Source organism: Mus pahari, chromosome 21 (assembly GCF_900095145.1).
Source record: "Mus pahari chromosome 21, PAHARI_EIJ_v1.1, whole genome shotgun sequence".
Lineage (NCBI taxonomy): Eukaryota > Metazoa > Chordata > Mammalia > Rodentia > Muridae > Mus > Mus pahari.
Genome location: NC_034610.1, coordinates 5,531,917 through 5,559,055, shown reverse-complemented (window position 1 = coordinate 5,559,055; position 27,139 = coordinate 5,531,917). Strand labels below are relative to the sequence as shown.

The 27,139-nt window shown below is 43.1% G+C and overlaps 1 protein-coding gene across 3 annotated transcripts in view; it reads left to right on the top strand.

Moving 5' to 3' along the window:
• The window catches only part of Prkn (parkin RBR E3 ubiquitin protein ligase), a 1,168,744-nt gene that overhangs the window by 419,606 nt on the left and 721,999 nt on the right, over positions 1 to 27,139 (top strand). For 2 of the 3 annotated variants that reach the window (XM_029533198.1, XM_021221289.1), the window contains exon 4: positions 5,720 to 5,841. In XM_029533198.1, the coding sequence (XP_029389058.1) occupies positions 5,720 to 5,841 (122 nt within the window). The remainder of the gene's footprint in view (positions 1 to 5,719; positions 5,842 to 27,139) is intronic. The other variant, XM_021221288.1, reaches the window with a different exon arrangement.

Sequence of the window (27,139 nt, the reverse complement as noted above, 5' to 3'; positions counted from 1 at the left end):
CAGAAAGCAGGAGTGGGTAGGTTGGGAAATAGGTCAGGGGGAGGGTATAGGGGGCTTTGGGGATAGCATTTGAAATGTAAATGAAGAAAAAAATCTAATAAAAAAAAAGATGGCTAGAAAGGCTCAGCAGATTGGCTCATAGTGACAAGTTATGGCTCAGGTTTAACATAGCTGCCCGAGCTCAGCGTTTCCACCTCTGTAAGTCTAGATAGACACATCTGGGGTTGTACTGTGTATACATCTTTTAGTACTGTGTATGCAGTGATCAGTGTTGTAAGTTGATCTAACCATGAATCCCAGCAGTTCCTGTGCTAGATGACTTGGCTGGCACTCACCCCTGGCCCATTTGTAGGAAGAAAAAGCATCTAAAGTGTGCTCTGCTTGGCTTTTTGCCTTATTTACGTGAACATAGTCCTCAAATGATGCTTCACTCTACAGTTTTATCTTGGCATGGGAGATCTCTTTATTACTTTCCAAATGAATAATGAAAAAATAAATTGGCACCAACAACCAAAAAGAAATCAAGCAAAGGCATCGCATTTAATCAGCAGTTTTTTGCCTCGCCAGAAGAAATCATCGTTCAGATCCATTAATTAAGAACCCAAGCTGGAAAACTTGAGAGTTAAGTTATAACTTCTTAAGGATAGAGTCTCCTTAGAGATTGCTAAGCCTATTTTAGGGGCACATGCATTGGATGGTTGGTTATATAATTGGAAGTTGTTTATAATACAGCATCATCTTGGTTACTCAAGGGAATGGTGTTTGGATTCCGTTGGCTTAGATAACTCGGTGGAGATGGGTTGCAATGGGAGGTGTTGACATACTACTGCCTTCCCCAGTAGAATCTCATCTAGGGCTAAACTTGAGAATTTGACTCTTAAGGGGGAAATGGAAGACAGTTGAAGTAGGTCTTGAATTCCTGACCCTCTGGCCTCCACACACCAAGAGCTGAGATTATGACCACATGCCAACACACCTGGCTCAGATTTTGATCCTTAACATTTAATTATGCTAAAATCCTCTATAGCATTTTAATAATCATTATTTTCTGCTCACCACAAATCGTAGATCTAAGTTGCTGTTAGAGTCAGTTTTGCTGAGTCGGTTTTTCAGGAGTTACACTCTAACATTTTTAAAGACCGTGGGGAGTTACTCTACGAGTTTGTCTGGCACAGAGACATTCCAAGCATTTGGTAATCACCGCAGCATGTTTTATTTTGCTGTTTGTCTTCATACTGCCACACCTACAACTTTCATAGCATTGGAAGATATGGGGAAATTTAATGATCCCGGCGGATATAGGTTTTTAACTAAGTTCAAGGTACTTCTCTTAGCTTTTGGACCATATAAAATGGAATGAAATTGGACAGAAAAATGGGACAGATAAATGACAACTGTGAATCAGTCTGAGCCTAGAGCCAATGGCATGTGCAGAAAGTGCTGTGAGTCTTTAGGGGCTGGAAAGAGGGAGACAGTCACCTCCCAAGACCATGAGAGCTGTGAGGAGAGCCTCTTTTATCTCTTGAAGAAATGGCTTCCCAGAGACTGCTAACTATGGTTCTCCAGAGGGAAGGTGTCCTAGTAAAAGGGCGAAGCTTCTGTGTTTGACCTGCCAAGCAGAGCAGCGCCTCGCTGATGGTCTACCTGTGACTGACGAGGAGAGATTCTACGTCCTGTGATGATTCCAGTGAGACATTAGGCAGAGGAGGAAAATCAGGAAGTCTCTAATGCATGGATTTAATATGGAACCATGTTAGGCAAATGCTATCTATATTGTTCAGACTGGAACTGTCAATAACTTAAGGTTAGTACAGGGAAAAATAATTCTCTCTCCATGTTATGTATGGAGATTTATGCCAGACTTCAGTGGTAGTACTGATTTTGATCATGTTGAATAGTTTTAGTGCCTGGTTTATGAGACATATACTCAAAAACTGTGGTCAAGCCTTTTCTGAGGGACTACCACCCAGCCCTCTACCATCAAGTTCCCCGATGCTGTCCAGTTATCTGGGCCTGGATACCTGACACAGCTTAAGAATGGTTTTCCATTGGTATGGTCTGAAAGAGACTTGTAGGGATTGTCAAGGACCAAGTCTGCTCCCTATGTGGTTAGAGGATAGGGCAAATGGAGCAGGCTTGCAGATAATAGCTGGAAAATGCTACTAACTGTTCAGATGATTTTTAAAGAAACAACCATAAGGCTCCAGGCAGAAGTGGGCAAGAGAGAAGGGGCCATAACTACCAAGTGCCAGATAGTGTGGAAGAAGCTGGCCAAAGGCCGCGAAGAAGGACATCCCATGCTGGGATACCTGGGCTAGTTCAACAGCTTGGGACCAAGACAGTTGTTCAGAAGTGACAAAACAAAGTCCAACACTTTTGTGATCTTAGATACTGTTTTATGCAGCCATCGTATTTGTGGAAAACAAAAGAAAGAATTCTTGCAAGAATTTTCATTCCAGTTGGACATTGAGGATGATAGTCAGATCATAAAGTTGGAGATGGTCAGTGGAAATGTAAGATGGTCGTGGAGTCACATGTGGTAGAAGTCAGAGCACTGTAGGAAGAACAGCCTCGCTGGCCCTCTGGCTGAGCAGCCTGGACCCACCCAGCTCCCTCTTTCTTCCAATCCCCACCTTTCTGTTCTCCTTTTCTCCTTCCAACTGTATTTTCACACTAGCAGTTCAGATGAGGAGGTGGACTCCTTGATGAGTGTTGTCGTCTTTGCTTAGACTTGTCTGTCCCTGGTGTCCCTGGTGAGGGAGTGAGACAAGGCTAGACACTCCCGTGCTTTTATCATCTGTGGTACCAACTGCTACCTACCTGCAGCTTTGGAAGTGAAGTTTCTGTTAAAGTTAACAGAACAAGAAAAGACCGATCCCTAGCCACGTTTTCAGTGCTCCTTAGCCACACAGAGATACTGGTCACATATTATTTGCACATGTGTCAGTATGGCAGACGTAGGAAGGCCTCTAAGACAGCAGAGTTTTGTTTAATGTTTTATACAATATTTAATGTATTCATGTGGAATAAATACCTGTCTTATTAAAATGATGCTTTAGCTTTTAAGCCTATTATCCAAAAATATATTAACTATCACCCTCTCTCCTCCCAGTATACCCCCCCACAGGCGCTCTCCCCATTCCTCCCTTCCCTCCTCCTCTGAGAAGGGGGGGTCCCCCTTGAGTATCACCCCACCCTGGCACATAGGTCACTGCAGGACAAGGTAATCCTCTCCCACTGAGCCCAGACAAGGCAGCCCAGTTAGGGGAATGGGTTCCACTGGCAGGCAACACATTTAGGGACAGCCCCTGCTCCAGTTGTTGCTTCTTATATGAAACAGGACATGTTGTAAGCATAAGCCACGTCAGTTACTTTGGCTACTGAAGGAGAGACCTGGGGATAAGGAGAACAAAGGAGATTTAAGGTCCCGAATGAGGTGGAAGCAGGAGAAGTGCCTTAGTGACTGGAGCTGCCAAGTTCCTGCTAAAGGCTTTTGAGGTCTCTCACAGAATGACTGACTATGAGTTCCAGCTGCAGGCTCATCAGTCAGGCCAAATGGGAACCCTGCCCACAAAAGTGTGGGGCATTTGTTGTCATTCCTGTGCAGTATACTCCAGGACACAGCAGACACAGAAGTCTGCCCACTGTAAAGCATGTCACACTGCCAAAATGGTAGGGAGGCCACTCTGAAAAGGGCTCTCATGATTCACCTGCAACCCCAGCCGCTTGGCTGAATGGAGCCAACAGCTTGAAATGCGCCATGGCCTGCACTGCACTGACCTTGGTCTCCCTTAGCCTGGTTACTAATTGGCTGGGTGTGGGTAGCAAGGCATAATGGATTGCATGTCATCTGCAGGATTCCGGGGCATCAAGATGGCATGCAGCAGTTTGCGACAGGCTTCTCAAGGACTTAGTGAAAGCTGAGGTAGGCAGAGGTGGGAGGGAATAGCTTCCCCCCCATGCATCATTAGCAGAGACAATACCACAGACACTGCTGTTGCTATAAGGGAAGAGGGGTCTTCAGTTCCCAACAGGTCTTAACCTCCTCTACCCACAGTGCCCTGACTGAGGCCCTGACTGACTCCCTTTCGGAAAGACTTTGCTTTCTTTCACTCATTCCTCCTGTATTTTTATTAAGTTTCACAGGTGGGTTAGAAAAATTGTGGGACCCAATGTTTTCCTATTGCTGGTAAGTGTTAACAGCGAGGAAAGTTGAAATCTTTCCTGGGGTTCCTTGGTAAGTTCTAACAGAGATGGAATAGGGTTCTTAACACAGGTTAGAGTTGCCACAGTTCCTGTGACCTTCCGACAGTCAATCATTTACTGTGTTATAGACATTACTGTGAGGTGGACTCATGGCTATGTGTTTCAATTATGACCCACATATATTTTATGTAACAATTATATTTGCCAATAACCATGTGATAGTCACAACTAGAATATCTTGCCCACAAAGGCACTAAAGCTACAGAGAGGTGTCAAAATAGATATTTAGCATCAACACAAACATGTATTTATAGTCTGTCTTGCCTTTCAAACTGACAACTAAGTACTCATTGCCGAAGAACAGCCGTTATAGAATATATTACAAATGCATCAGAATGTCCCTTATTTTATCTTATATTTTAGAGTTCTATCAGCTACAGAATCAAAAGTGAGTAAATAACTGGCAGGGACTTCTGCTGTCTGCTCATTGTCTCTATACTGTTTTTAGTCAGCTGTGTGCATTTGGACCACCAAAACCTTTCATTCATAACCATAAAGAATGCATAGTCTTTCTAGATGTTTCTGACAATATGATAAAAATTATAAACACATGCGTCTCACCCCCAGCAACAATTAGATAATGATTAAGAAAAAAAACTATTAAGTTGGGAAAACAAGGAAATTTAGAAAGCACTTGTCATTCCCTCAGAGCTTCTAGTCAGTTCTTTTCAGACACAGAAAGCATCAGTTATCCATAAAAGGTTCCTCTATTTTAAGGAATAGCACTTTGAGAATATTGACACTTGAGAGAAATTATTTGATTAGATTGATCCCTCCGTGTTTACCCATTACACTTGCAAATACTGCATTTGAATGGCAGTTGTCCAGCTAAAGTGACTGTTAACAAAATGCCAAGCTTGCACTTCTGAACAGGCTGCAGGATCTGTTAAGCTCCATGGGATTCAGGACTCATATTTTATGTTACTGAGTTGGGGCAAGTGTTCCCTAGGAACCCGGCATCTGTGGTCCGATCACTCAGACCATGAGAGAAAGGCTGGCTTGGCTGTACAGATATGATTCTAAGAGGAAAAGATCTTGAATCTTTGCTGCTGTGTATAGAAGCATGAAATAGAATTCAGGGGCAGCGGCCTCCGAATTTTCCCGAGTCTCAGAATTGCCTGTCCGCTTCTCAGGCTTCAGCAGCGAGGAAGGCATTTAATTTCCCGGTGCTGCAAACGCTCTGACCCAGCTCCTGGCGGCGGGGGCGGCCTGTTTACTTTGATGAGTAAGTCTCAGGGCTGTTGGCATGACAAGAAGAGGACACTTTAACCCTTTTCAACATAAAACTGTGTTTTCTAAATCGTTATCTCCTCCTTGAAACATTCATTCTTCTAACTTCACAAAATGTCTCCATGGAGTCAGCATGTAGCTTGCCTCTAAGAGACTTTTATCGATGGCATCTTGGCTCAGTCTGGACTAGCACTGACTGGGTACTGTCTCTGTTTTCTCCCAGCAGTTAAACCCACCTACAACAGCTTTTTCGTCTACTGCAAAGGCCCCTGTCACAAGGTCCAGCCTGGAAAGCTCCGAGTTCAGTGTGGCATCTGCAAACAAGCAACCCTCACCCTGGCCCAGGTAAGGAGGCAGGAGCAGTGTCCTCATAGGGCTGCTCTTGCCCAGACTAATAAGCGTCTCTAGGAGCCATCGTTCCATGCCTCTGACCGAGTATGACTACACCGAAAGGAAGATGTTATTCTGGATGGCTGTGGTTGCTGATGGCATGCAAATCTCATGCCAAATGTAGCTTTCCCTTTGGGTTAGTTTTTTTTTTTTTCCCCTGCTCTGTAAGTTTCTGTGGTGTATAGCTGTGACCCCCACTACACACACACACACACACACACACACACACTACACCTTTTCTTTCTTTGTTTTTTTTTTTTTTTTTTTTTTTTTTTTTTGCTTTTAACTGCAGAGAGGCTGGGCCAAGCCTGTTTGCAGAAGTGATGGGTTCACACTGATGGGGGCATTTTACAGAAGAGACTATAAAGTAACATCTTTGAGGTCTGAAAATGTGCCGAATTTGGATATGTGTGGTGGCAGCATGGCTGCTCATGTCAGAATACACCAGAGGGCTCATCCAGGAACAATGCACAGAGGTTGATTAATCGAGGTACAACCTAATAATAATAATAATAATAATAATAATAATAATAATAATAATAATAATAATAAAACCCAGGCATTTGAAGAGCCTGGGCATTTGCACTGAAAATGGTGGCCCCAAAGCATGCTCTGCCATGGCCTTCTGCTCTCCTCCCTACCACCCAGCACAGCGATGGTCTCATGGGTTCAAATCACTGAGGGAGAAAAAATAGAAACACTAACACACTATATGACCCCTGGTCGTTCCCTGACCCTTCGATTCCACTGTTCATAAATTATGTTTGGTGGAACCCGGGGCACCTCCTCTGTACCTGATGTCTACAGCAGTGTGCAGGGACATAGGCAGGATGGCCTGTACAGACTGAAGTTTGCATCTGGGGGAAAGCTTGCCAACCTTTGATATAAAACACTAGGATACCTGTCGTGTGGGTTCCATGCTACCTCAGTGGTATTATGGACGGGACGTGGAGGTAGAGGAAGCCCTGCATGTGTAAAGTCCCACATGAAGGCGTGCTGTTGACATGAGCTGGCCATGCCAAGGACCCATGGGAAAATGGCAAAGCTTTTCTATCCATGCAGTAAGGCTCATAGGAAGAGCAAAACCTCTCTCTGGTCCATGTACAGATGTTGATAGCGTGTACAGAAAATATCTATTGGTGTTGTCTTCCCCCTGGATATTCATGTCCTGAAGACTACAGCCCTACTGAGATTAACTAAACATGTTTCCTTGACCCAGTTGTGTGCCCACAACCCTGCCTGCTAATTACATACATTCATCTATATGTAATGACCTCCATGTTAGCTGTTCAATGTATATTATAAACACACGGAGCTTCTGCAGTCCTGTGGCTTCTCCATCAGAGAGCTCAGTCCACATGATCTCAGCTTGTTCATGTGTCCATGTGTCCATGTGTCTGTGTGTCTCTGTGTTTTGTCTCCTCTTCATTCCCTCACTACCTCAGTCAACTCTGTCCCCAGAGCTGTGCGGGATGTGGCAGCAGACCGTGTTATGGATGTGGCATTTGGGGCATCTGGTCACATAACAGCACCAAGGTCAAAAGAGTTGGAAGCTCAGCCACGCTTAAGAACCCCCAAGTACCTGCTAGAGACACCAGTGATGGGGTCCGCTCAAAGTTCACTGTGCAGGCAATGGGGAGACAGGGCAAGTACTGATCAATGAGAATAGTGATGGATTGTTTAAGACATTTAAAAACATCCCAAATAAAGGAGAAACAATGGTCCATTGACTCAGACCTGTGTTTCCGTTGTGTCTGGGATGCAGTATCTTTATCTAAATAATGCAATCCACTAAGAAGCCATATCATTCCACCTGAAGCAATTGCCACAGACTCTCCTCTAGAGTTCTCACTGAACAGGGCTCCTGACTGGGAGCATGTGGTGCGGTTCCAGCACAAATGTTTCTTCTACCTGCTCCCCCTTTTCTGCGCTCGTCCTGATGGCTCCCAGTGGTGGAGATGTCCTCACCTCCTGGTGAGCCTGAATTTGAGCAGGACCAGCAGCAATTGAGCTCTTTTCATGCATTGCATCGTTTATTTCATAGGAACACTCAAAGTTAAGTGCTATCAGTAATCCCATTTTTGATTTGAGAAACCTGAGTCTTAAAGGGATCCAGTCATTCACCCATGAAAACCAGAACTTGGGAGCTGGGAGTTTGTATCTACACTGTTTTGTCTAGACTGATAAACTCTCAGGACAGTTTTCCTTTGTGTGTGTGTGTATACACAACAAAGGATCACACACACACATCACATCACAGAAATCAGGGAGGTGATAAAAAGTGACATTAGGATTAGGCCTGGGGTGGTATGGGAGGGGAGGATCTGTGGAGAGGTCCAGACTGTAGAATTAATTAATAGTCTGCAAACTATGGGAGGGGTCTCATTGTGGGTGAATGTTCTGTTTATATGAATCAAGAGAATCGTAAACATGCAATTTCATGTGTAACTTGTCATTTGCAATTGTGCTCTATGTGGGACAAACAGAGGACACAAATAACAATAACAATAAACAATAACAAATCCCTGCAGTGTGTCTGTCTCAGTGTGCTCAAGCAAAGCAGAGCTTGGCAGGTTCTGCAAGGCATGTTGGTGCTAGATGCTGACCAGAGCCTGGATGAAGTAAGCAACCTGGAACAGTCAGACAGGCAGCATGGTGCCTGGCTGAAAAACAACCACAGAGCCAGAATGTGCCCAGGAGCGTAGACAGTTCTGTGTGTCAGCTTGGGGGCAGCCATTCACTGATATGACATTGTGTATCTTTGGCTGTAGGGAGACTATGTCAGTATAAAGAATGCTTAGAACAGTATTCAAAACACATCTAAACATGTCACCCCCTTATTGCCATTATTCTGTCACCACTCACATACATGCTTACCTACCTGTGTATATGTGTATTTGCACGTTGGTATGAGAATCTGGGCTTTAGCACATACATGCTTACCTACCTGTGTATATGTGTATTTGCGCATTGGTATGAGAATCTGGGCTTTAGCACATACGTGCTTACCTACCTGTGTATATGTGTATTTGCGTGTTGGTATGAGAGTCTGGGCTTTAGCACATACGTACTTACCTACCTGTGTATATGTGTATTTGCGCGTTGGTGTGAGAATCTGGGCTTTAGCAGATTCCTTCCAGAGAAGCAGAAGCTCTCTCTACCTCACTGGATCAGAGGCAGCTCGGCTCCTCCTGTGAGAGCGAGTCCCAGCCGATGTCCCAGCACTCTGTCCTCCAGAACCATTCCTGGGAGCGATGGTGCGTGAGTCTCACCCCACAGGCTGTCCCCAGGACTGAGATTTCCCCATTCTCACCACGGTTTTGTTCTCCTTATGCTGCTCATCATCCCTCTATGTGCTTTATGTGGTCAGGTGGCCTGTCACTCTGTTTCCCGCTTTATCCTGATCAGCTCTCTCTGTGTCTGATTGAGACTCCACACATTGCCTTCATCGACCATAGAAATGCTATCTGGCGTCTTAGACTCCACCGGCCTCTTCGGTTATGATGTGCTTGCAGTGGGCTTCTTAGTTTCCTTCCTTGGGTTTTCCATCTGTAATTTTCTCTGGTTTTTATGACACATTTACAAAGTAGGATGTGTCTAACAAAGAGACGTCATGAGGCTAAGCGAGACCCTAGTGTCACACTGTTATCGAATACTGGAACCAGGAGTGAAAAACCTTCTCTGCTCTGCCCACAGCCCTGGCCTTTCCTAGGATAGACTGCTTCCTGTGCAAACACATCATATGCAGTCTGTTATTTAACTACTTTCTACGTACTAAATGATCACTGAAAACACCTATGGAAAATGTTCTTAAAGATTTAGAGAAAATGGAAACAGTATAATTTAAAGATGTTCCTCTTCACCCGTATTTCAGATGTAGTGTAACTGGTCCGTAGCAGAGGAGATCGGATGGGATGCTTCTGTTCTGTGATTGGTAGTCACTGGAACGGCTGCTTAGTCTGCAAGCTCCACTGTGGCACTGATGGAGCAGGTGCTGTATTGTGCCAAGGAGGATGACTTCAATAAATAATAGTCACCTATTAGGTTTCATTTTTCCAATTCTTTATTTAAAAAAAAAAAATCAGCAGTTGTGCAACATCTTCTGTTTATGAAAATAAGAAACATGAGATCACATGCAAGTGACAAATTGCGATAAATTAGTGTGTGGTTCATTTGAGAATATCTGGGGAGGTATTATATTTTAGAGGAGAAAAAAATTGATTCATCTTAGCCACCTGAATATATGATTTCATTTCTCTTGTCTAGAGAACTCTGTCTGCAAAGAGCTGTGTGTGTGCCTGAAGCACATCTTTGTGGTCACCTCTACATATTGTGTTGCTATTAGAGACTCATTAATAACGCTAGTATCTCCTCTCCTCTACTTACATCGAGCACATAGCAGCACTGAGCCATACACATTTAATATGCTGCCCCTGACACACTAACAAAGAAGATGGACATTAGCCACTTCTGTCCTGAAGGGAAATTGAAGTCTGAGGTTTTGACATGACCTTGCAAGTGAGTTGAGAATCAACTCACACACCAGGTTCTCTACCATTTCCAAATCAAAAATATCCTTTTCATTTCACGGTGACCTTGACCAGAGTTTCAGCTAGATGGAGATACCCTTTAGAAATGTAAGTCCTGGCTGGAAAATAGTGAACACAGCTGATTGGAAAAACATGGCAGGCATTCAATTTTTCAACTACCCCTTCAAAGATTACCCACTTGGGGCCATGCAGGAATGAGACAGGGGTGAGCCCGGCAGGGGTTGCTCTGTGCGTTGCAATTGTTTCTGATTGTATTTTTGAGCAGTTAAATGGGTAATTTAAAGTGACTCTTGCCATTGGCTCAAAGGTTTCCCTAGGACCTGATGAAGTCAACCAAAGCATTTTCGGGGACATTATGACCTTTAACACTTTGCCTGGACTGGCGACTTCAGTTAAGAGGTGCTGCTGGTGGAGAGAGCTCTGTTGTTCTGAAGGAGGATGTGGACTCCCTGTGGGCTGTGTGTCACTAATCCTGATGGATTCTTCTTCCTTTGTTCATGAATCACCAGATCCACCCTCAGTACTGCCCACATTCCCCAAGAAAAAGGCTAAGCCATTATATGATGGGAAGAAACAGGCTCATCTAATTAGAAATAAGCTTCAAATAGGCAAAAGCTTATTTATAGAGTCAAGTCATTGTCTCCAGTAATACTTGAAGGATGGAGTAAATGCGGCCGTGAGCTGAGGGAGGGAACATGTACGCACATGTTCCCTTGGAGTAGTTGCCTCAAAGCAAAGTCCACTCAAACCTTAGTTTCTGATTAAAGCTACACATGGGAAATCTCGCCCGCACCCACTCCAGGTTGCCAGGTTGCCAGCATTATCCACCACTCGTATCTCTTTGTTTGCACTCAGTCTGTTAGTCTTAAAATTAATCAGAAGCCAGGAGATTACTACAGCCAGGAAGTTTGGATAATATTTCCCCCACAATCACTATAATTACTTTATCTCAAAAAGAACTTTATCTTTGCCACCCTAATGAGATAGTCTGCCTCAGAATAGCTTTAAAGCTAAAAGGTTTCTGATGAGAAATGGTGCAATAAATAGAAAAAGACGTAAAGTGCCTGGCATGATGGATTTTGTTTAAAATTGGTTTATAGATTAGGCAAAATTTATGTGAGGAAATTTATTAAGAAATATAGTTTAAATGTATAATCATTCTTAAACTTAATATTTGCTACAGATTAATTGTTGGTCAGGAGTCTCCTTGCCTGAGAAGCTGCACACATCTTTGGAAAGAATTATAGGCTGGGGTTATATCTAAGCTCACTTTCTTCTCTACCTTCAACATCAGACATTATTTCCCCAGAATGCAATTCTCTTGTCATGTTGGCGTCAGACATGTCTTAGGTTCTAGAGTGCAACAAAGATGCTCTGCATTCGACCACATACTTCCTGAAGTCTATCTGGTGTCTGTTGTGTGCATCCGAGCCACAACTATGCCTGGCAACTATGCCTGCATCCTGGTAGGCTCAGTGTTTGCCAGGAGGCCTACATAAAAGAGCTCTGTGTGTGGCTTCATCTCCTGACAGCTCAGCACTCAAGCCAGCAAACACATGCAGCTCTCATGTGTCTACAGAGCGGAGATCGAGGCAGTGCTGGGCTCACCTCAACCTTGCAACCCACAGTTTTTTCTGCCTGAGCTTTCTCATTCCTCAGTGTGCTTATGCCCTGCAGTTTCTGCCGCTCAGCATGTTTAGTTTTGCTCTCCATGGTGCTGATCTGGTCTATTTACAACATCTTGAGGAAAATTAAAAGACAAAGAATACATGGTGTCCCAGGAGTTCTGAAAAGCTCAGAGCAAATTGCTCATGACATCATATACACAAACATGTGTGTACATATTTATATACACATGTATGAATACATGTATGTAACCACTTAGAAGCTTTATCAAGAACTGGGGAAATAGGAATCGATCTAGAGTGCAGTGAGTTAATTTATTTGTTCTTTGCTTAAGAAGTAAATTACTTCAAAACTTCACTGGGGAAACAAACAGAATTAGCAGTCTTGTCTTGGACCATAGTAGATCTTTTGTCAATGTTTTGTTTTAAAAAAATAAAAACAAAGCCAAGGGTATTACCCCACAATAATAAACTGTGGGAGATTAGGGAGTCGCATTGAAAATGCTATTCCTGAGTTAAGCAGGGCATTCTGCTCAAGACCGAGAACTGTCTGAGCATTGTTTTACAGAAGCCTTTGTACTTCTGCATGCATGCCTTCCCGCCTGGGAATATCAAGCTACCTGCATAAATGTATCATTAAAGCCAGATGGGAAATGGAGAGGTTAATTGCCTTTACTCGGGTCACACAGTGAGAAGGAAACCAAACTGAGAATGAATTCTGGGGAACTGATACATAGGTCTGCACGGAAAGCACCTGCATTGAGTTCCATGAGTTTTCTTAGCAGGGCGTGGCGACAGCTGAGCCTTTTCCTGAAGACTCAGTCTTGTCCGACTGCACTCCCTGAAGCAGGATCAAGATTCAGGAACAGGATAAGAGGTAAAATGTGGGGATCTCCATCAGTGCAGTGAGAAAAGGCTCATATGCTTAGAGAAATAAAACCGTGGAAAGGGGAGCAGTCAGATTAGGAATTTTTAAATGCTATCCAGCCAAGTCACTCTGTTTTAATGTGTCATATCAATGAAACCAGAACCTTTGATGTTAACCTGTCAGCAAAGTCACACAAATCTCCGAATATCATGAACACCATACCATCATGTATTTGTGTGTTTGAGCTAAGGGTTCTCCTAAATAGTATCAAATAATTATATTTCTGGTTAGCGTCACAATTACGCTGGACTTTTTCCTGCACTATAAATCATCAGTTGGCAGGAAGAATTTCATATTCATCTAGAAAGCCATTCTAATATATGTACTGACCTACTTGCCTATGAAGCAACCTGCAATTAAAATAATCAGGCATGGCCAGAATTGAAAACTGACATCATCAATTTAGAGACACACAACTCTCCCCTTCCCCATGAAAATCACAAAAACCCAGGCCACTAATTAAAGTAGTTTTGGTGAAGGTCAGCATAAACAAGTGTCATATAACCTACAGATTGTACAGTGTTGCTGTAAGCAGATAAACTTTCCATAAATCCATGCAATGGAAATAAAATTCAAGCTCCTGAGATTAGAGTGTGATCAAAAATTTAAAAAAGACCTTGTTCCTCGGGTATCCCTGCATTTGTTCACCACAAGATTCAGTTCCAAAAGTGTGGGAGCCCACCTCGACCGCCTCTGTACCTCACATAGTACAGAACACATAGTATGCAGTCATGAGACAGATAGTCCACAAAAACTTGGTCAAAGGCTTCATAGTCACTACTTGCCTTGGCTTATCGATAATCTTTGATCAGAAATGGTTTTTGTAGTTATCCTATCTAAATCCCTAGTCCTGATAGAACTGTCTGTGGTTGCATGCTTTTGCTAGCTGGCCATATGATAGAGAACTCTCACCTCTTCCTCAATCCCCCTGACTTTCACTGTTCTCTACAACAACTTTCTCTGTTGCCCCCTGTGCTTTCAAGGACATCTTGGGTAGAATGGAACATGATCTTGGCATAACTCTTCCACATTCTCCATTGGGAGCACTCAATATGTCTAGATTAAGCTTGGGAACAAAGCCTGAAGCCAGCATGTCTGTCCTAATCAAGTACCTTACCTCTCAGATCTTTTGGGATATGACCCAAACCAGACCTGAGCTCAACGACCATGCTCGATGTGTCTGCCCTATAACAGCTGCATCATGGTCTCTCAGTCATCCTAATAAGTTTTTTCCTTTTGATTTAAAATGCAGTGAGTTTCCTATTGTGGATAAGCCATCTCTAGTAAGGCAATTTTTTATACACACTGGTTGTTAAGAGTTTTAGAATTCGCACCATGTTCTTGGCAAGCTGTGTAAAGGAATTGTCTGCACATTTCCCTTGCTTTTGCTATGATCTTAAAATTGCTCTAAAAATTCAAGTCTATTCCAAATTATAGAGCATGTTTCAGATTAGTGATTTGCATATAGAACCCAGACTTCCCTTGCTTGTTAATATCTATTGCATTTGGTGCTCCAACTGACACTTGAAATGTAATAATATGTTATATAAGCTAAGTCTATAGACCATTTAAGAGTTAAAGGCTGTTTTCATTCTCAACCTCTTTATTGATATGCTAATCATGTGAATTTGGAACGATGGGTATCACGGTGGCCATTATATTACCTGAGAAAAGTATATGCGATTCTAAGATGAGCAAGGGTTCCCAGAGGGGCATCATTATCCTTAGTATGCCACACTTCCCATGCTCCCTGAGGCATTTAGAATATTTTAGATGTACAGGATCACTGCTGTCCTTTTCTTATAAGATGTTCTTCTCCTTCCTTTGATTTATGTTTTGGAGCTCCCATCTTTGCTGGGGCCAGGGAGGCCGCTGACATGTTCTTTGCTTAATGTCATGTTATAGCTGTTCCAACCATCTATTAAATTCCATCTCAGAGTATGGAGATAATAAAAGTTGAAAATGAGCTGAAATGTTGGACCTCTGATAACACAGAGCTGCTGTTCTTTAGACAAAGTTATGTGCTGTAGTCATTCCTGGGGATAAAGGCTTTTCAAATAGCTTCTCCTGAAGGACACAGGGAATACTGGGCTCTGACTATCCTAACATGAGTGCTGTCCCCTTCTTATTGTTTGTTTAGAAGCCAGAGAGAACTTTTCATAGTGATTTTGATACGTTTTAATTTAGACCAGTATGTTCAGCCATGAGGTTTTATTACTTTGACTTAGAAAACTATAATTTTCCAGAGACTGAAGATGAATTGCTCATGATACTTAGTTCTTTATTTAATTCCAGGGTGTTGCTTCCTAGGAAACATTTTCAAGTTATCCAGTACAACTTAAAATTTAGTGAACACTCATTGTCAAATGAGTGTGTGTTATATTGAGCCTGGAAAATTTGGATGAGCTCAGAAAAAAATCCGTAACACTGGAAAATATAGTTTAGGTGAAATATATTAAATTAATATCACAGATTGAGGAAAATGCCAATTTCTGTGTTCAGAAGCAGAACCCAATACGGATTTCACAACAAAACCAATTTCACCTTTATTGAATGAGGTTGTGATAAGGCCAGGAAAAGCAGAAGACCTAGGTGGACAGCAGTGATCTTTTAATCACGAGCTATGTGTAAGTTTTGAAATAAAATGTTTCATTTAGGAGATAGAACTGATACCATTAGCAAATAGGGGGAATTGGTTTTCTTCCAGTTTCTTGGAGATTTACAGATGAGTCCTGTTCAGATCCATCAATTCTGAATCTCCACAGCACGTAAGAATCTGGGGCAAGGTGCGTCAGGGTGCAAGATGGGTGACAGAAGAGTGAGGCAAGCTCAAAGCGGGAGATTCCTGAAGACTGAGCAGGGACGAGCTGTAGCTAGTCCTGTTTATTGCTTTCCTGGGTAAAGCTAGTGTTTTCAACCAGTCCACTTTGTTGTTGAGTGTTTGGTCTGACTGGCTAGAAGGGTAAAGCAGAAGGCCTTAGGGACATGCATTAATTAGTACAACTTGCTGCATGGCCTAGCTGCCCAGCATGGCAGCCACTAACCACACACAGGTCCTAAGATTTTAATAAGTTTAAAGAAAAGGAAACTTTCAGCTCCCCAGCCACTGCAGCCACAGGTCACAGTTCCAGAGAATCTTGTGAGTTGTGGCTAGTGCATTAATTATTCCAAGCCCAGCATCATGGAAAACACAGTAGGATTTCGCAGGATTAGGGAACACTGGTTTGATCTGTTGGGTAGACCTATCTATCTGTACTTTATTAATTATAAGAACATTTTCTTACACTAAGCAGACAGAAGATTAGGAAAAGAAAAGAGGTAAGTGACTTGGCCACCACCAAAATGAGGAGTGTGGTGGGTGCTGAAGATGGGAGTACACAGCACAGTACATCCAATATCAGCAAAAGTTGATGGTTAATGAGTCCAATGGTTAGAAATGAGGCATTGCCTTGGCCACTCAGCCAGCAGCGACAGGGTCTGTCTGACTCCATAACCAGGGTTGTTGTTTTGACAGGTCTTTGCATTGTCCCATGTTGATCCTCTGAACACTAAGCTGGCAAGTAAGGATTTTGAAGCCACATGACTTTGGATCTTGTAAGACAGAAACTTTCATCAGTCATTCCTGCCCATACTGAAGCAGGAAACAGGCTGACTTTCTAACCAAGCATATCCCCACTGAGCTATGTCCACAGTGATTTGGAGAAAAGTTTTAGACATGGAAAAACCCCATAGGCTACTATCGTGTGAGGACCTTTCTCTCACTCAACAGTAACTCAATGTTGCCAGAAGAGAAGATGATCCTGGAAGGCCTGTGCTAGCTGGGTGTGTCCTGTGTGCCTTCCTAATCCTTAGGAACTATGTCAGGTCACTTCGGCTGCAGCCTGGGTTTGTGGCAGAAGTCCAGATTATCCATAGGATCTTATTAGCTCTCCACTCCCAAAGGTTTTGCAGCTGAATAAGGGCCACCTTCCCAGGCTGCTTGAGATCTTTAGTGAGTGAACAGTCCATGCCTCTCAGCCTTTAAAAGCCGCATGCAATGTTGGGTGTATAGGCATAAAACCTCATCTTCCTGGAAACTTCTGATTGTAGAAAATGTTATTTTGCCATGAAAGTAGATGTATATAAGACCAATGCTCTTGAATTTATAGAAATATTTCCTTTACTAATTCTTTCTCCAATTTTGGAGAAAACCATCCATATTACATTTTCAAATAGTTGAAAAATGATCAAAAGTGACATAAATAATAGGTTTTTAAACATGGGTGTCGTTTTTAGTAGTCTTTATTTTTTGCATATTTTCAAGTGATACAATAATATCAAACTATAAATTAAATTTAAGACAAATAACATTTTGAGTTAAAATTCCTTAAGTCTTCCTTTGGAATGATTATTGTAATTTACCATGACATAAGCCTTAGCTTCCCTGTGAATTCATGCAAGAGATACAAGGCACATTTGCCTGCACTGTTTCCTAATAGAATTAGAGACTCACCACGTCTGAGAAAAAATAGCATCCAAGTTGCAAGAATCCTTCACTGGCCAGCTTCCCTGGGCTGCCTAGGGGGCAAGCGCTGAAACTTTTCTTCCAGACATGTCAAGACATGTGGACATCCCCTGAATTGCCTCTTAAATCCATGGCCCCTCCACACCTCCTGCGAGCCATGATGTGCTCAGGCAAAAGACTGTGATAGAGAAATATAGGAATAAAGGGATAAAGCACACATGAGTATCTCCTAGACACATACAAACAATGGATGTACTCAGACCATGACTGGCACAAAGAGGCTCACTGGATTGCAGTTTTGGTATGTAAGTGTCTTCAAGGACTAGGAAGCGTTTGGTGATGTCCTTCCATGGCTTACCAGATTCCAGAAAATGTCCCAAACCTTGCAGGATGACAGAGGTAGCACAAAAGCTTTTAGCACAGACGATGCATTACAAGCAATGTCCTAGAGCATGGAAGGTGTGGAACATTAAGAGAGAAAGTCACTGGGCCACGAAGGCAATAGGTGGGTTGGGAGCCCTGCTGTGGGGCAAACCCTGCTGTGCACTTTCTCAGTGTTGCATTTTTCTGTCAACTTGAATGTTGGTTTCTTCTATAAAGGCAAGAAGCATGGGGTCAGTCACCAGATTACATACATTGTGCTTGAGTTTGGAAATCCTAGACTCTAGATGTTCAAGTTGAGATACAAGAAAACAGCTGCATATTCCTATACACAGACTTCTAAGTTTTAACTATGTGTTCTGGTGAGAAAAGGAAATCCTTCTATGTTCCTTGCAAGCTCTTCACTCTTGCAGAAAGGCTGTAGTGTGACTGGACCTAGAGGAAGCACCACTCCTCCTACTGAGTGGAAAGCAATGTTTCTGTTCTGTTTGTTAGGTTGGGGCTTGGTGGTGTTTACACTTCTCCCAGTTACCCAGTTCTTACTGGAGCAGATGTCATTATGACTTTAAGTCTAGTGCCTGAACTCTGAGCATCTTCCATCTCTAATATAGCTTAGTGTGTTTATAACAATGAGCTAGGATTGCCATATCATGAATACAGCAAGTAACAACTCTAAGCTGCCCTGGTTCAGGCTAGAAACCAGTGGATTGGAAGAAAATACAGAAAGATGACACATTTTGCATGTGACACCTTCCATTCTAACCCATTTATCAAGAAGACTGGACAAATGATGGTAAGCTAGGAGGTTGGACTACTGGAGTACTGGAGCCATTTGTTCATATTCTAGAATAGATGCCCTGTATCTGACTCATCACCAAAATTTAAAATGTATTTTCAGGATTTTGATAACACAGCCAAGTTCTCTCGCTAGATATGTAACCTTCGGGTGAGACCGCTGACTTTCTGGGCCTCTTCTCAGCTTTAAAATGTGGGTGTTCGGCTCCAGCACTCTGGACTTTCTCCCATTTCTGAGCTCATGTGCCTGTGCACTTCTCTTCTGCACAGGGCCACCAAGGCATGCCGAATAACGTGGGGGTAATGACAGACCACTAGGGTAGTCTGTTCCTGACCCAGTAGCTAGAGATGGCTTAATGGTCTGTAGTTTGTTTGCTTCCTAAACTGTGATTGTCAGTGTTATTCTGAAGCCTTAGAAGAACCAGGCTGGATTATTGGATTTGTTCACAATATGCTCTCACCACGAGCCCAAGCTTCAGCCGCTTTCTGTTTGTTCCTTCATCACATTGTCCTTCATTTTCTGCCTAACTTCCTCCACCCCATTATATTCAAGAAGCGTTGAAACTCCACCGTGTGTGAAAATCCATTATCCTAGTAGAGCCTGGGAGAGACTCAGAGCTGCTGTGACCACCCTCCCACACCACATCTACGCTAAACATCCAGCATCCATTCGTTTGTGTTTGAAGAAGAAATACTCCTCGGTGTTAGAAGTATCAATAAACGAAGAGAGTGGTTCCTCTGATTCATGTTCTTAATCCCATGTCTACCTTTGCTACACATGCTGCAAAACTCAGAAACAAATGCATGCCCCACCTCTAACAAGCACACAAACATCTAGGACTTGACCTGGGGTAGAAAAATCTCCCGGTACTAAACTTACTCAGTCTTTTCCTTCATCTGCCGCTTCACACATCTCACTGAGGCATGTTGTCAGGGGTGGGTCTTGGCGCTCCTTATCGGGCAAGGTATAAAGAGACAATCAAGCTTTATGCAGTTGGAGAGTTTCTTTACCTAAACATATTTTCATCTGCTAGTGAGACATGTTTGTTGTTGGTAAGAATTTAATATACACCACTTGGCCTTTCAGCTGGCATCCTTTTGTTTGTTTGTTTGTTTGTTTGTTTGGGCCACTGTACCTGTCCTGTGGCTGTACTTAATGTATGTGGGATGAATCAGTGAACTGACTTATGCTAACAAAGGAAGGAAGAAGAGGCCGATGCTCTGAGCTACACAATATGCTTGCTCACACGCCCCGCAGAGCTAATTCTAGAATGATGCTGAGAAGGGCCATTGAGCTAGCTTGGCTTTAAAGTTTTGTAAACCAGTTGACTAGAAGAAAATGAACCGATCGATCCTACACCACCCACTCAGTGTTGAGGAGAGAAGGGGAGGCTTAGCTCCTAGACCGTGAGATAACCACAGGGGGAAGCTCCTGTCTCCAGTTTGACTGGCTCACCACTCTTGTTCCCGGGGACTTCAATCCAGGTCTGCGATATAGGCAACTAAGTATTCCTAGCTCAAAGGCGTCTCAACGCTTCAGACACCCTGACAAGATAACTTGGGGAGAACTTGCTGATTGTACCGACAGCCCTCTGTATCCCTGTCATTTTCTTGGCATAGCTTCAGATTCCCAGATGCCACAGCAAGGAGAAATCTCTTCAAACACACCTGTAATGAATGCCACACAGCAAAGACTTGCCCGCACTGTCTCAGCCAGCGTCCATTTCTAGGAGGCAGACTCTGCTAAACACACACACACACACACACACACACACACACACACATACACACCTGTGACAAGAGAAACTCTGTCCCCTCACCAGAAAGCATCTTGACAAAGAACCTAAAGATAAAGAAAGGCAAGACCCAAATGCGAATGGGCCAGTGGGACTCTGCAGTTAGCTCCTGTTTTGAGAGAGCAAGACTGTTGTAGCCTGGAGCCCTGTCCTCTGTTCCCTCCTGTATCACCAGGAGTAACTTCACTAATTCATCCCACACACACGAATTGCAACCATAGGCTGTGCACAGTGGCCTGGAATAAAGCCAGAGATCAGAAAGGACAGCATTCAGCAGGGAAAGAGAAGTGTGTTCATTCTGGCTGACAACATGTGGCACTGGACTTACACCATTGCCGTGCTGTGTGAAGGAGAGAGCACTCGCCCTTTGCTGTGCGCTCCAACTCGGCAAGGACCAACAGCAACCTTAGTGATGAGCTAAAGGGCCCCACTGTGACTGATTGCTTTTCCTGATTGATTTACCCATTGGGCAGGGACCTTCAGCTCACAGCCTACTAATGTTTGTTCCTAGTACCTTATAGAACCACCTTCTAGACAGAGCTTTAGCCTTTCCAGAAAGTTCTGCCTTGGACTCCTCTATTCAGTTATCCTGTAATATCACCTGTCCTCTGATTTCTATCACAAAGATTAATTCTGTCTAGAAAGTCCACTTTTCTCATTTCCCCAGAGGGATGGGAACTAGCGCAGAATCTCCTTTGCTTCAGCTGGAGAGGATTCCCACATGTCAGAGGCAGGTTCCAAAGTGCAGGCTGAAATCTAGACAGAGGCACAAAGTCCACCTTTTATGCCCAGATATGCTTGAAAGCTGTTCCAGGTAGAACCACAAAACCTGGCCAATAAGGAAGGTCATTTCAAATGGTGCGTGGGGGTATCTACTAGGCCACAGCCACAGTTAACAGAAAGCAGTGCAGATGAAGGAGAATGAGGTTGTGTAGCTCCATGGAACCAACACCTAGTGAGAATGGACATCCATTGGGCTAAGTGTACCCTGGGTTGGCAAGGAAACCAAGTCCTGGCAAAACTCAGGTCCTCACTTTTCCCGGTGCTGTAATAAAAGGCCAATATGGGTCATTTTGAACACAAATGCATCCACCTGCAGCACTTTGGCAGAACATGGTGATATTCTGCTGATTACAAACGTGTAATGCAGCCATTTTATGGGAAGGTTGACCGTGGAAATCTGAGGGGCTACCAAGTTACCTCCAGGCTTTTGGGGGGATCATGTCCCCAGGAACCATCAACCCGAGTCAGGGTTGGCCTATCAAACTCAAGTTTTCCCACTGAAGGTCAAATTCCAAGAAGGCACCACCAAACTCCCAACTTCCTTTGTAAAAACCAGTGGCTTACAATTTTCCACAGTTGAGGAGGCCAGAGAGACATATAGGAGAATGTTTCTGAGCAGAAACAGAACTTGGACTAGTTCTTGGCAGTGAACAGTTTACAAAGGAACCTGAAGCGTAACCGAACCAGGTGTTTTCCCCAGGGGCCTCTGTCATCTGGCAATTTGACTTCTAGGGTCCTGAGTGGCTTGGCAGAAACTATTTGGTCTGGTTGATTGAGGAGGCCATTTGAGCCTTTCCACCAATGTTAGAGGATGCCTGGTGGCCCTAAGGGGCAAATGAGAGCTAAGAGTCATCTTGGGGTTGCCTGGCACTTGCTGGCAATTGATTCCGAGCTTCGAAGGCATGTCACCTAGTGGCCTCATCCCATAAGCTGGCCATGGCCAAAGTGAAATGAAGAGCAAACCTAGCATTAGTCAATTGTGGTGACGGCTTGGGACCTGGGTGCCAGCATGAGAGAGAGCTTCCGCCCCCACAGCCCAAGGCAGAGCAACTTGGGTTTGAATCTGGCAGCTGCCACTGAGATTCAAATGTCCCAGTTCAAAGAATTCTCTCTAATTTGTTTTTCATTATTAAATATATATGCAAACTTCTGCTTTCTTTGTGTTCTTGGCAGGGTTGGAAGGCACAGAGAGTGGGCCTGCCTATCCATGTTGCTTAATTAGATCAAAGTTCTCTCAGAAGGTGGGCCATTTCTCTCCCCTCCCCCTCCGGTAGAAACATTGAGTTCTTTTGAAAGTGTATTTTTAAAGGAGGAAAATATGTATAATGATTCCAATGAGTTTTAACAATTAAAGCAACTTTCAAGTTGAATTTTATTTTACAAATAATGCAGTGTTTCCCCAGAGTATGAAGATTCTTGATCCTATCAAGAGTCAGAGGCACAGACCACTAATATAGCCATTGCTGATTTTTTTTTTCTAAAAGTGAATTGATGATTTAACAGTCATTTTAGCAATTATATCAAAGGTAATTCTTATAGTTCTAAGTTTTAATATTCATGATCATATAGTAGTCTATACTCTGTTACAACTTAAATAATTTCATTTTGATGCACTGATACTGTATATGCCATCTCCAGGGGATTGGTGTGGTAGAAATGTATGTGTATGACAACAAACAATACTCCAGTTATAAGGGTGTATTTGTATTCATTAAATTATTGTGTGCGTGTGTGTGTGTGTGTGTGTGTGTGTGTGTGTGTGCGCACATGCACGCCTCTATATCTCAGGCCCTTCCTTTATGACACATGCATTTGATTCCTAACTAGGAAACCCTATTTCCTGCAGAGAGCAGCCAGTATCTTTCCTTGCACTTCAGGCAGATTGAAAGCCGTAATATTTTATATTTTAATATATATTGCAAAATAGTGTTTCAAAGGACTGTTTTCATTCCTTTTGTTTACAATACATAGAAGTATTTTCTAACTCGCCCAAATATAAAGATACTCCTGTAGTCTTAGTCTTGTTTTATTTGTTTATTGAGCCTTTGATGACCAGCAGTGACCTTTATCTGCTCTGAGAGCTGCTTCTGCGTTTTCCAGTCTGCCTGCTTCTGAGTTTCGCTATTGTAGTGGCACTAATTATCAAAATACACACACTCCAAGCAGCTAAGTACCTTTTCTTCTATTTTGGTTGGCAAAATCTCACCAACCTCTAGATTTTACATCTATAGGGTACCCATGATTTCCCTTTAATTTACCATATTTAGAACATTCATTTGGCCAACTATTTTCTTTATATAGGTATAAAAAGGTGCTTTACATTTCTTTCTTTTATTAAATGACCATCCGTGACTCCTACTGTTTAGGAGACAAGCCCTTCCTCCAATATATCAAACAAGTATTTCATTCCAAAGAAAGTCAGGTATATTCCGTGGTTTATGTGTGGGCTCCCCACAATGCACAATTAGTATTATACACGAATGCTCACTGCTATGCTGGGCTCAGTGACCGAGGGTCTGAGTACATGAAGGAGCAAGTCCAGCCTCATCTGGCTCACCTCTCCATGCTTCTTTCTTGCCCTTCAAGGACATTTATGCCTTGGCTAGGACTTTGATGTTGCTCATCCAAATCCGCTCTCCTCAAAGTAATATAGGGAGGAAGTCGAAGTCTTACAATGTTCAGAGGTTTAGTCATATACTCCAACTCTGTGCTCCAGCAGTTCCTCTGCCAGGCGATGAGTGTGGTGGATTTGATGGACAGTGACGGGATGCTATGTTCATCTTAAAGGATTCTTTTCTCAACAAACTGGAGAATAACATAATACACATAACCTTCCCTAATAGCAAATGCTAAGCAGCCATCCATCAATAAATGCGACTGATGGAGAGCATGCAGCTTGACTCTAATGTCTGTAGTAGACTAAAAGTGTCTGTATGTAGTCCAGTGCCAGGGGGAGGAAGGAGTAGCAGTATTGCCTTACTGAGCTGGCCAACCTTGTATAACACATAGAAAAGTAATTCACACAAAGATATTAGGGAAAATGGTGGTGTTTTGATATCTTATTATTAAAGCTTTCATTTATCATTTGATAAACTCATAGAAAGGAAATTCATAGTGATGGGGCAGTACAGGTATAACTCATAGAAAGGAAACTCATAATGATGGGACAGTACAGGTATTTAGTAAGACTGGGCACATGACCAGAGTCATGTCCAGTCCCTTTATCAATCCTTTCCTGGTTTTCATAGATCCAGGAGCCAAGCCTTGAGGTCTCAGCAGCATATCACAGGACCCTGAATTTCCACAACAGCTGGTGGTGTAAGTTCCAAATACGGTTCCCATGAAGTTCTGTGGGTCACAGGTTACTGACTGTCTATAAATGGACAGTCCACCAGTACTGAGCCAATTGTATATACCCTCAGAGTTGTACTCTCTACAACTGTCTATGAAGAGTCTATCTTCTTTGGTAGGCTTGTATCTGTGGTTTCCAGGTCTCTGGCTCGGCTCAGTACAATGGACTTTCACCATACCCAACACCTTGGACCCACTCAGTGGCTGTCATTATGTATAACAAAGGAAGCAAAAAAAGGCACCTGTTGCTGTATAATTTTTAAATTTATTTTATGGGAATAGAATATATTCTATGGGAGTACACTAGAGGGATATTAATAGACCCACAGTGCACAACAGTAATTAGTGTGAGGCTTATGAGGTAGATACAGAGAGGAAACTCAAGGTTGTTTTGTTCTAACGGAGCGAAAGGCATCAAACAGGTAGATTCTGAAGATCAGGTCATTGGACTGTGCTGAAGGACCTAAAGTAAGATGTTATGGAAAAGAATGGACCCAAAGATGATTCCAAAGCTGTATAGTTTTATTACTAAATAACCATTTCCTCCAAGAAACTCAGTAAATATATAATTTACCAAGAAAAAGCTATGTGTACATCAGTAGATGCTAAGAACACACACACTACTATAAACACTTCACTTTTAGGAGCCCAGTAGATTTCCAGCCTGCCACTGTGTCTCTTATTCCTAAATAGGTTTCAAATCACCAGAATGTGCATGGCTTTGATGCAATGGGCCTGTTAGGAACTAAAGAGGGTAGCAATGAAATACTTCAGATTCAGGGTATGTGTCATTAGTCAGGCAGCCAGATTGTCTTTGTGAATTGCTCTGGTGTATGTCATCTCCCAGGGGAACTAATTCTTCCCACCTAATTCTTGGTCCATCCAGGACCCAGTGTTACAGTTTTCCGCTTCCTTCTGGAATGAGAATCTTGAATGGCTGAGTCCACAGCATGGCCGTGGGTGGCAGCTATGACCTCAACAGCAGCATTAGCAAAGACATATTCTTCCCCAGGTTTGATATTTGCTGTGGTTATTGCTGTCCTGTATTCTGAGTTCCCCATTTCTGTTATCTGTGGGGTGCAAGGGGATCCCAACATCCCCCCTGGAGTATTTCGTGATGCTTCAGTAGAGGCATTTGCCTTCTCTGGTGCTCAGTTTGTAGCATCCAGTGAAAGGGCCTGAGTTTGGATGCTCTTCCTTGAGAATCATGTGCCCATGCTTGAGTCTGTCTCACTAAGATTCCCCTCAGAACCCTGCAGCCACACTGTTGGGTGTCTTGTCTTTCTGTTTCTCTTTCTCTTAACCTTCACATACCTTCTCTAATAAACCTTCTCTATTAAACCTTCTCCATTAAGTCTTCTCTATTAGAAGCCAATTGTCCTTCATAAAGTAATAAAAATCTAAACCAGTTTTAACAGACAAGCATTGTTATGGTCCCCATTAATATAAGCAAGTTTATAGTTTTTAAAATACAGGCAAAGCTCTACAGTGTTATGAATAAACAGCTGGCAAAACCTTGTTATGAGTAAGCAGAATTCAAGGTGTGTGTTAGTCAACATGTAGCTGGTGAACAGAGCATGTATGTGATCTTTGCTCAGAGGGAGATGGCACAAGCAGTGCATGCATAATATCCACAAGACACAGGCCCCCAGACAGCGCATGACCAAATGTACCCTGGTTCTTAAGGAAACACTGTGTATCAGCACATCAAGTCCGAAAAACCCAATATAATCAGCTGTTAATGATGTCCCTTCTGTCCCTATGTGCACTCTGTCCAGAAGCCACGGTCTGGTGGACCGTGTCCCTATGTCTCCCATGAAAGTGACTGTGTCTTGTGGTCCCAGGGAACCTGCCCGTGCACTGGCTGGTACGAATCTATCTCCTTGTCCTCATAACCTCCTCTAGGCAGGACAGCCCGTGTCCATAAGAGGGACAGAGGGATGGGGAAGAAGAGAGAGAGAGAAAATGAGTCAGAAGTTAGAGATACAGAGACAGAAAGATAGGAGCATAAAGACACATAGAGAGAGGCAGAGACTCAGACATACACATAAACACACACAGAGAGATGGAGAAACTGAGACACACACAAACAGAGAAAGAGAGACATAGAGAAGCACAGAGACACACACACAGATGGGACACACACACACAGGGTGACAGAGACACAGACACAGATGGGACAGACACACACACAGGGTGACAGAGACACAGACACAGATGGGACAGAGATACACACACAGGGTGACAGAGTCACACACACAGGGTGACAGAGACACAGACACAGATGGGACAGAGACACACACACAGGGTGACAGAGACACAGACACAGATGGGACAGAGACACGCACAGGGTGACTGAGACACAGACACAGATGGGACAGAGACACACACACAGGGTGACAGAGACACAGACACATACAGAGAGAGAGAAATTATATCTATCTATCTATCTATCTATCTATCATCTATCTATCTATCTATCTATCTATCTATCTATCTATCTATCTATCTATCTATCTATCTATCTATCTATCTACTAT